Source organism: Gossypium hirsutum, chromosome D09 (genome assembly GCF_007990345.1).
Source record: "Gossypium hirsutum isolate 1008001.06 chromosome D09, Gossypium_hirsutum_v2.1, whole genome shotgun sequence".
Taxonomy (NCBI): domain Eukaryota; kingdom Viridiplantae; phylum Streptophyta; class Magnoliopsida; order Malvales; family Malvaceae; genus Gossypium; species Gossypium hirsutum.
The window spans coordinates 50,937,388-50,948,303 of NC_053445.1; the positions used below are offsets into that span (position 1 = coordinate 50,937,388).

The 10,916-nt window shown below is 35.4% G+C and overlaps 2 protein-coding genes across 2 annotated transcripts; both read right to left on the minus strand.

The window, feature by feature from the left end:
* Positions 1 to 8: 8 nt before the first annotated feature.
* On the minus strand, positions 9 to 3,186 carry LOC107890532 (mitochondrial import inner membrane translocase subunit PAM16 like 2). Its single transcript, XM_016815005.2, has 4 exons — positions 2,855 to 3,186; positions 1,186 to 1,273; positions 632 to 765; positions 9 to 540 (listed from the first exon to the last, which is right to left on the minus strand). Exons 1-4 carry the CDS (start codon positions 2,855 to 2,857, stop codon positions 412 to 414), a joined length of 354 nt encoding a protein of 117 aa, XP_016670494.1. The 5' UTR covers positions 2,858 to 3,186; the 3' UTR covers positions 9 to 411.
* A 1,338-nt stretch (positions 3,187 to 4,524) lies between these two features.
* Positions 4,525 to 8,596, minus strand: LOC107890534 (extensin-2). Its single transcript, XM_041101280.1, has 3 exons — positions 7,260 to 8,596; positions 5,004 to 6,625; positions 4,525 to 4,910 (listed from the first exon to the last, which is right to left on the minus strand). Exons 1-2 carry the CDS (start codon positions 8,482 to 8,484, stop codon positions 5,040 to 5,042), a joined length of 2,811 nt encoding a protein of 936 aa, XP_040957214.1. The 5' UTR covers positions 8,485 to 8,596; the 3' UTR covers positions 4,525 to 4,910; positions 5,004 to 5,039.
* Between the last annotated feature and the right edge of the window lie 2,320 nt (positions 8,597 to 10,916).

Below are 10,916 nucleotides of genomic sequence, written 5' to 3' on the forward strand. Positions count from 1 at the left end.
GACTCGAATAATGAACAAGTCTACTTCATAATTGAAATTATTGAAGAAAAACACATGGATATTTAATCAAATTCAAGCTCTTGGTATCTTTACATGAAGTTTCTTACATACTTTTTATCAGTGCCTCAAGTTTCAACTAATCTACTGTGTATTTAATTAACAATGAGCACAACAACTGCAATAGACGGTTTATGAAAACCTTAGTTATTATTTGCAACCACTCAACTAATTTAACATCAAGGACACAAAATTTGAATGAATCAGTGTTTGAAGTTTGAACCCAGGAATGGGGAGGAGCACGATGGGCTGTGCATATGATTTAAATCTTTGAAACCATTTTCGTAGGACGAGAATTAGTCTACAAGCGGGCATCTGTATGTGAAATGAGCAAACCTGGACAAATCCTCATCCTCAACTAGGAGGAGTGCCTTCTCCTTTGGCTCGATAGATGGCTTCTAAGCACTCTTTAGCCCTATGAACCTTTGACTGAAGGTAGAAGCTCCCGACCTTGGCGTTCTTCTCGAATAAGACATCATACTTCTGCAATAAAGTAACAGGAGAAGTTTTAAAGGTTATTCAAGATGAAAGCAACAGAAAAGGGGAAAGAAAAAACGATACATGAAATACTAGCCTTCATTATCTCCTCCCAAGCAGTATCCTCGCTTACACCAAGAATCTGCTTCGCTTCTTGCTCTGTCATGACTTTGCCAGCTCTACGGGCAGCATTTTGTAGTGTCTCATGAGTAACACCGGATTTGGCAGCATCTGCGATGAACTTACTGTTCAGAAGATTGATACATATGAAGCAAACACATGCCACTATAAAAATATTACTAATCATCTCATTATTGCTCATGGTTATAGCTAAAGCATAAGCATATCTTATTACAAAAGAATGCTGTTTTTGGGCATATATATATTTTTATAAGAAAAAGTGGGTATATACACTCATTAGCAAACAACATATGCATGTATGTATATATATATCAGTGTATGTCAAAAAGGAGAATAAGATTTGATTTAGTTCATTATGAAAATATCCCAATAAGCAGCGTCTGCTACAATGATTATAGCAGACAATTGTACTATTTTTAAGATAATATCTTCATAACAATCTATAAAAACAAGTCTACTTTTCAAGTAAAGTAGAAACACAATATAACGGTAGTGAAATAATGAACTAACTTGCAAGTGCTTGCCGGTATGCCTGAACAACAGCACGAGCAAAAATACCCGAGCCCATTACGATTAAGTTGGCAAGAATCTTTGCAGCCTACAAAAAAGGATATATGGATAAGAGAAAAAAGAATGATAATATCAAAAAAGCAAAAGAGTATAATGAGAATATGTATATAAGAATTTTACAGTCATCCATAGCTACAATCTCTCTGATCCATATCCTTATCAGAAAGAGGACACTATTTCAAATCTGGGAATTCTGGAAATCAGAATCAGAACAAAAAGGCAACGAAGGCAGCTCAACAAAGCTGACTGCAAACAGTTTAATGTTACCTAGAAGTGATTCTATAATTTAAAGTTGCACTTCATGGTTAAATCTAAGGTAATAAAACTTAAAAGAATCACTTTTTACCAGCAATCAATATGTTCTATAATTATTAGGGCCAAAGAACTAAAAAGAAAATCACTTAAGACATCCTGGCTTGGAATGCCATGTTACTCGAACTTGAGAGTGAAGTGTCGGATTTGGGCACATGTCCCACACAAGCATGTTCAATTTTTTCCATGAATTTGGAAAATGCTTGGAGGGCCATACTACCCGTTTCCGTGATTGAGTTGGACACGGGTACTTCAAGGAAAAAGAAGAGTAGACTCAACAGAGTTGGAAAAAATACCTTGACATTATACTAAAAGGTCCTCATCTTACTCGAATGGCTTATAATGTCAAAATTAACATAACTAGGAATGAACTTGTATAGCATGGTCATTGGTCACTTATTTTTAATCTCGGTACAACAATGATATTATCATGGTCATTCTAAAAGTTATGGACTTTAACGCTCAAATTGCTGTTTCGGAAAAACTAGGCACCACACGCAAATAAGGCCCAAGTAACTAGACGCATTTAATATCAAAACCTATATGAAGCATAGAATTAACTATGCAAGTTTAGATTAATTTCCTCCAATCTATCACAACCAAAAAATATGCTAAAGAAACATAAAGTTAAAATCATTCTTAATGTAGCAAGACTAGTTCTAGAATTGATATACAATTTACATTCTTAGGTCTTAACATTAAAATCAATATGAATTTAGATTCATTTCCCTCCAATATATCACAACCAAAATATGCTCAAGAAACCAAGATTCGATAAATGAAAAATCTACAATAAACTCTTGTAATAGAAGCATTCAAGCCCTATAACATCAATGTTAAGAAAAAAGATTAAGAGATAGAGGTGTTGAACCATGACGCAACTTAAACCAACTTCACCAAAGGATTCAAATTTTAGGTCCACCAAGAATAAGAATCAAAACCTTTTCAAATTACATTAGCTGCTTGCAAAAAAAAAAACCCAACTTTATATTGATCCTAAAAGATAGTAAAAAGTTGAACCAGATCAAGTTAACCTAAAATTTGAAAGATCACGTCTAAAGGTTGTTAAAATATTAACCAATATATGGATGCCGATTACCAAAACTTGAATTACCTAAAAACTTCACAAGCTACCTAAACCATCCATATTAGCATTTAGAATTTTTTTTATTACTTTTTCATTTAATTACTATTCCCCAGCTTATTCTAATTTAATTTAAAACTAATCGTAATAAATAAAAAATTCATGCAACTGAATTGAGAAACAAAATTAGAGAAGGTTAAACAGAGAACGTACCATGGCGGATCAAAATTCGATTCAATCAATGATTACGATGACAGAACACGTTTCTTGCTAACCCAAAAGATAAAAGAGAAAATTTGATTGAAACAATTTCTAAAATGAAAACAGAGGCGAGAGAGTTCGAGAAAATGAAGGAAAATGAAGGAAAATGAGAAATATTGTTTTTTAGCAGTGTTTTATATATATATATATTGATTGGAGAAGAAGCAAAATTAGGAGACTTAAAAATTTTAAGATCTCCAATGACAATAGGAAATTTCCAATTTTCTTTAAAGAAAAAGTCCAAAATACTTTTAGGCTATCTTGTACTAATAGTTAGGAAATAAACCCTAAAAAGATTTGAGCTTAACGGCAATTTAGGAAAAAGAAGAATCCAATAATGACATTCCGGCCCAATAAAGCCCAATTATTATAGATACAAAAGAAAGCAAAAGGTCAAATTTTGATATTAGTCCTAATACTATATGTATGCTGCAAGTTTAGTCCCTATACTCCAATCGGTCAATTTTAGTCCAAGACATTTAGAATTCTAAAATTTCAGTCTTGATTCAAACAGTAGTAGTTAAATCCATTAGGTCAAATTATATATTTAGTCCCATGATATGTGCATATGTAAATGAGGGCATACTTTTTCAAATATTGTTTTGTGCACTCAACTTATTTCCTTAAAGCAACAACCAAATAAATTGATATAGTTTCCCCAGCGGAGGCATTCGACTTACCATAACGACTTTTATGCTTGATCATTTGTTGGGTTGTGGTCTTGCTCGAGGTTGATGACTAAGCTTTTTGCTATGTCGATAATAATTGTTTTCAGCGAGTCTACGAAAGAGATCCTTTGCATCGAGGTGACTACTCAGTTTAATGGTTTGTCTTTTATCGGTGATCAATGATGGAGGTCTGATTCAAGTGTTGGCTCAAAACCCCGAAGTTCAGCTACCTCTTAAAACTAAAAAAAGAAAAAAGGAAAAAGAAGTCGTAACCAGTGACGTGTTCGACGTTTTGCCGCAAAGAGAGAGATCCTCACAAATTTCTTTAGGACCTACAAGTAGCTACAGCTGTAGCTAGCTATTTCTTTTTGCCATTTGGTTATTTCATGCATGAATGCACAATCATAATCCCTCTTAATGTAATTGGATCTTTCAAATAAAAATACAAATGACAAAGGAGTATTGATCTTTTCTTTGACCATGTTTTTTTCATCCTGGTCCTCATCAATAATGAGAGCCGCCTGTAAATTAATAGTGCAAAAAGAAAAAAAAGAAAAATTCAAAGACTGAATTGTTAATTATATTAAAAAATATAAGTGCATATAAAATCATTTTAGTATAAGTGGTGTAAGGTATAAATTGCTGGCTAAAAGCATAATTAAGGCATATGAAATAGCTTCAAGTTTGCCATATGTACAATATACTTGCTTTCTCAGTTCACTTTCGTATGATATTTTATTATTCTTTTTTCCCTTTTTCATGACTTTAAGTTTTGAAAATATATGTTATTTTATTAGGAGTTTGGTAAGAGATATTTAGATTTTCAATATGAGAAATACAAATTATTTGTCATTATATAATTGAAAATTGTTTTATTGAAGTTTAAATTACGAGGGATGATATTGAAAAAATAAAATATACAATATTAATTTCATCGTACCGTTAGCATTCAAATTTAAGATTTATTCTATAAATTCTTTTATTAGCTAACAATTCGTCTCACAAAATCACAAATGCATGCCCACAATAAATAGAAACGCTTACACATTTCTGTGCACAATTAAATTAGGTGAAAACCAATATAATTAAAGATGTTATTGAACGATAATTAAACAGCCACTAGGGAAGTTTACTCTCAAGCTTTCTTCCCAAGCCACTTGAACAAATTAAGAGAATGTGTAAGATGGCCACCAAAGAATTGGAAGCAGTATGGCTTGGACTATCGAAATTGTAGCTCCCAAATGCAATGTCCAAACTCTTATTCAATGGACTTGAAAATCTTTCATGGCCAAATTTTCTCTCCTTGGTGCCTTTTTTTATTCTTTTTGAGAAACTAGAACCTGAAATTTTAATTTAAACAAAAAATTTAGAATATTAAATTAATTGTTAGATTATTATTAGTTAACTATAGGTTTGACTAAAATTTTACTTACATGAACGTTGCGATTTTGTGGTTGATCTTTCTAGACTCAATAGTGAGTAGGTGGTGGAGGAGAAGCGTAAATATAGGCTGGAGGTGGAGGTGATTTCACTGGTGGGGGAGGTGAGTGATAGTAGTATGGGGGAGGGGGTGAAGGGGATGGAGGAGGTGGGGACTTGTAATAGTAGGGTGGTGGTGGAGAGTGGACTGGTGGTGGTGGAGATTTGTAGTAGTAGGGAGGAGGTGGAGATGGTGATGGGGGAGGTGGAGATTTGTAGTAGTATGGTGGTGGTGGTGATGGAGATGGAGGTGGTGGAGATTTGTAGTAGTAAGGAGGAGGAGGAGATGGCGATGGGGGAGGAGGAGATTTGTAGTAGTATGGTGGTGGTGGTGATGGAGATGGGGGAGGTGGGGACTTGTAATAGTAGGGTGGTGGTGGAGAGTGGACTGGTGGTGGTGGAGATTTGTAGTAGTAGGGAGGAGGTGGAGATGGTGATGGGGGAGGTGGAGATTTGTAGTAGTATGGTGGTGGTGGTGATGGAGATGGAGGTGGTGGAGATTTGTAGTAGTAGGGAGGAGGAGGAGATGGCGATGGGGGAGGAGGAGATTTGTAGTAATATGGTGGTGGTGGTGATGGAGATGGAGGAGGTGGAGATTTGTAGTAGTATGGTGGTGGTGATGGTGATGGTGGAGGAGGGGAGTTGTAGTGGTAAGTTGGTGCTGGAGCCTTCACTGGAGGTGGTGGTGATTTGTAATAGTATGGTGGTGGAGGGGAATGAATTGGTGGTGGTGGGGATTTGTAATGGTATGGCGGTGGTGGAGAGTGGACTGGTGGTGGTGGAGATTTGTAGTAGTATGGTGGTGGTGGAGAGTGGACTGGTGGTGGTGGGGACTTGTAGTTGTAAGGAGGAGGCGGAGATGAAGACGGGGGAGGAGGGGATTTGTAGTAGTATGGAGGTGGTGGTGATGGAGATGGAGGTGGTGGGGATTTGTAGTAGTAAGGAGGAGGAGGAGATGGTGATGGTGGAGGCGGGGAGTTGTAGTGGTAGGTTGGTGCTGGGGCCTTCACTGGAGGTGGTGGTGATTTGTAGTAGTATGGTGGGGGTGGAGACTTGTAGTAATATGGTGGGGGTGGAGAGTGGACTGGTGGGGGTGGAGATTTGTAGTAGTATGGTGGTGGTGGTGGTGACTTATAAACATAGGTAGGGCTTGGTGGTGGCGGGGACTTGTAATAGTATGGTGGAGGAGGTGGTGACTTGTAAGCATAAGTAGGCGATGGTGGTGGTGGAGAGGTGTAATAGTAAGGAGCTGGAGTAGGCTTTGGCTTTGGCTTCTCACACTCCTTGTAAGGGGTCTTTGGAGCATAGGCAAATGGCTCAGCCTTAAGCACAACCTCATACTTGTCCTTGGACTTCACGGTGAGCATGGCACCCTTGTTGCCCCCATGCAGACCGGTAGCAATGTTGCAAGATGAACCCTTGGGTGGGGCATGGAGCTTGGCCTTGCATGCCTCAGCTCCATATTTGGCATAGTTAAATCCTTCAACTGTGATGCTAAATTTTCCATTGATTTTGGTTTTTCCGTAAGCTGTGATCTCCTTTTCTCCAACCTTGCAAGTCACTTCCACAACAGCATCTGCTCCATGTGAAATAATCAAAGTCAATCACCATATTTAGCATCAATTTGTTGCGAAATGTCAACCAAATTATTCTGTACCATGTATATACTATATTTTTCTTATGTACCGAAAAAGCAAGCATATTTAGCTTTTCATGTGTCTATATGCTGCCAAATGGGATGATAGAAACGGTAAATCAACCAAGTTTTATTATTTTAATAGGAAATTTTTGATCTGGTTATAAGATTTCTATTCAAAATTCTTCACTAATTAATTAGTTAATCTAACAGGCAGGCTTGTCATTGCTTAATTAGATACAATTACAAAAGAAATAAATAGACAAGGACTTTGTTTTCTTGCTTAACCTATTAGTTTTTTTCTCTTTTAATTTAATTTATTTCGGTAAATATATATACATATTGATTCCTTAAAATTATTACAATATTTACATGGTTTAAATTAAAATATTAAATATATAAAATTTTAACTTCTAGAGCACATGATATATGACAGGGTTCCGCGAAAATCTTAACGTAAATTTAAAAGAAAAAAAAAAGAAAACTAATTTACATGCAAATGTAAAATAATATATATTAACAGATGAATCAAAGTTGGACATTTAAAAATTGGAAATGTATGAGAAAATTGTACCTTTGAGATGTTTCTTGTTGTGCGATTTTGCTGGATAGCTCCAGTCATAGCACCTGTAGCAGTAAACTTTACCAACGACCTTGACTATGAATGGGTGGGGGTGGGGGTGAGGGGCGGGATGATATGGAGTTGGAGGAGGTGGTGATTTGTAGTAGTATGGTGGAGAGACGTAATGCGGAGGAGGTGGCGGAGACGTATAGTAGTAAGGTGGTGGAGGAGATGGTGAAGGTGGTGGTGGAGACTTGTAGTAGTAAGGAGGTGGTGGAGATGGTGATGGTGGTGGGGGAGACTTATAATAGTATGGTGGTGGGGGAGACTTCACTGGAGGTGGTGGGGACTTGTAGTAGTAAGGTGGTGGTGGAGATGGTGAGGGTGGTGGTGGAGATTTGTAGTAGTAAGGAGGTGGTGGAGATGGTGATGGTGGTGGTGGAGACTTATAATAGTAAGGTGGGGGTGGTGAAGGAGAAGGTGGGGGGGGAGACTTGTAGTAGTAAGGTGGTGGTGGGGAAGGAGATGGAGGCGGCGGGGATTTGTAGTAGTAAGGAGGAGGTGGTGATGGGGACGGTGGTGGTGGAGATTTGTAGTAATATGGAGGAGGTGGAGATGGAGATGGAGATGGAGGAGGTGGGGACTTGTAGTAGTATGGAGGAGGTGGGGAAGGAGATGGAGGTGGTGGGGATTTGTAGTAATAAGGAGGAGGTGGTGACGGGGACGGAGGTGGTGGAGACTTATAGTAATATGGAGGAGGTGGGGATGGGGATGGAGGTGGTGGAGACTTGTAGTAGTACGGGGGAGGTGGTGATGGGGATGATGGTGGTGGAGACTTGTAGTAGTATGGAGGAGGTGGTGACGGGGATGGTGGTGGAGGAGACTTATAATAGTATGGAGGAGGAGGTGATGGAGACGGTGGTGGTGGAGATTTATAGTGGTATGGAGGGTTCACTTCATGTTTCGGTGGAGGTGGTGGTGACTTGTACTCATAAGGTGGTGGTGGAGAAGGTGAAGGAGGTGGTGGAGATTTATACACGTATGGTGGTGGGGGAGATGGAGAAGGTGGTGGAGGTGACTTATACTCATAAGGTGGTGGAGGAGGTGAAGAGTATACATAACTATCAGCCGACGCAACACCTACATTACTCGCAACAGCAACGACAACAACAGCCAAAGCCACCAACATTTGGGACCAAAACTGACCCCTGGCAGGGTCGCCCCAAGGAGCAGTCATGAATGGTCACTCAAAAACACCACCCTCAGCGGCCAATGTGGTGCAGAATTACTACACTACTTCTCTCTGTTTGTAAGAGAAGGAAAAGGGAGGGAAAGAGAGAAAGATTTGGTTAAAGCCAGCATGAAATGGAAACTGTATATATAGTTGAAAATAGTTGTTGATAAAGAGCTGTCACTAATAGACTAATTCAATGGATTTTATTTTATTTTATTTTCACAAGCTGGCTTCTTAAAAAAATAAATTTTAGATCTTCATGCTTTTGGGATTCCTCCTATGAGCAGTCCAACTACGCATTTAGTCTATGATGTTATAATCTTTAATTTATTTTATTTTATTTTATTTTATTTTATTAAAATTTTTATTGAAATTGTTTCAGGAATCAAATGACACAATAATTGGATAATTAATCAAAATAATGTTATAAGGCTAAATTATTATTTTAAATATAATTTTCTTTTATTTCACAATCTATTTAAAAAAATTGGTATGTAATATTTTTAAATATTTATTATATTTTTATAAAACACTCATCCAATTTCTAACCCTACTTATAAAATCTGAAAACTACCTTAATAAAATAACAAATGACTTCTCTTAATATAATTATATAATCTTTTATTACTTCACATTATGGAAAAATTCAACACTGCTTCTAAGAAGAAAGAAAACAAGAGAGAGGCTGCCGCTTTGCTGGAAAAAGTATTTAAGTCTCTTCTAAAGTTTATTTATTAAATAAATCTTAAATTAAAAGACACATAATTATTTTTAATATTTTATTTTTGTTATATTTAACACATTTTATTCAATAAGTTTTTATTAAAGTAATAAATATATAACAATTATTTAATTTGAATTGGGGTTGTAATTACTTGAGTTGCAAAATTCTTTGTTTACGAGCTGGATTATTGAATCAAGCTAGCCACTTAGACCATGACAAATTTACTTGTAATTAATTTTTTTTTTTGAAAATCTAATTTAATTGTGAAAGTTTTTAAATTGATACAATACTTAAAACTACTCATAATCCATCTCAACTCTAAAAAAAATAATAAATGTGCTTCAGCCTTCAGTATGTTCGAACCTACATTCTTTTACATTAAAATAATTAATTAAAAATAGTGAAAAAATAAATGAAATAAATAACCATGGTAAAATTATATTTTTATTTAAAGGGATTATGTGATTTTCTTCAAAGGGTAAATGAGTATTTTTCAAATTATATGGATAGTAAGTGTCTTATATTTATTATTATTATTTATGGAGAATCACAGCCCTTCGATCATGGTTTAATCAGTCTTATAACTTCCATTTAATTTTATAATCAAAGTGATCAAATTTCGGCCAAATGCTCTACAGACAATTCACACATAGCTTTTTAATTTGACCAATTAAAGCAAAGCTAATTATTAAGGAAGTAGATTCCAGAAACAGATATATAATTTACCCACAAGTTTTTTTTTATTAATGTTTTTATTTTTATTATCTTTACATTTTTTAAATTCTTCAAATATTCATGTTTATAGCATACTCAAAATGAATGCACGTCTATAGGCACCTTCCTTTCACCATTTGCAATACTTTACTTATTTAAAAAATAATTCACTATTTGTCCACATATTCCATTTCCATATCGTTTCCTCAATTATATGGCAATGGCATGTGAAATTCAGTCAAGCCGTCTTATAGTAATTCAACGGATTGGGATAGGTAATCCCAATAGAGATTGGGTGTTTGGGTATAGTCGACATATTAGGAGTTGATTCGATATTAGAAGCTGAACTTCATACGATTGTAAATGGTCTTTAATTGACATGGAAGAGAAAGATACACCGATTAGTTATTGAAAGTGATAATAAAACGACGATAAATTTAATACTAAGAGATAAAAAGAGGGGGCAACATTAAATGGAATCAGAAGTATGTAACTAGATGGCGAATGATTGGTATGTTAAAATTCAATTTGTGCTATGAACAGCAAATATGACAATTAATACGATAGCTAAGGAGGTTAGAGGACACACAATGAAATTAATTGTTTTTCTCAATCACATCTGACGATACATAATGCAATTTTACATGATGAAGTACTAAGCAAATTAATTTTTAGCTTCTGTTGAATACTACTATTCAAGTTCCTTTGTACCGAAAAAGACATAATTTTTTTATTTTCATAATTAATTTTTATGAACATATCTTTTATTATTTAAAAACAATATAAATTATGTTACACCGATTCAAACGTAAATTAGAGATCCATGAATATATCTATTTGCATTATTTTAACAAATTTGTACTAAAATCGTTGCGTGTAAGAAATCATAATTCAAATCCTTAGCTCCCACTTACCAAAATTACTTCAATGCCATAAATTATATTTTGGAGTTTAAAAATATAAAATATTATTTTTATAATATTTTTATTAAGTAATA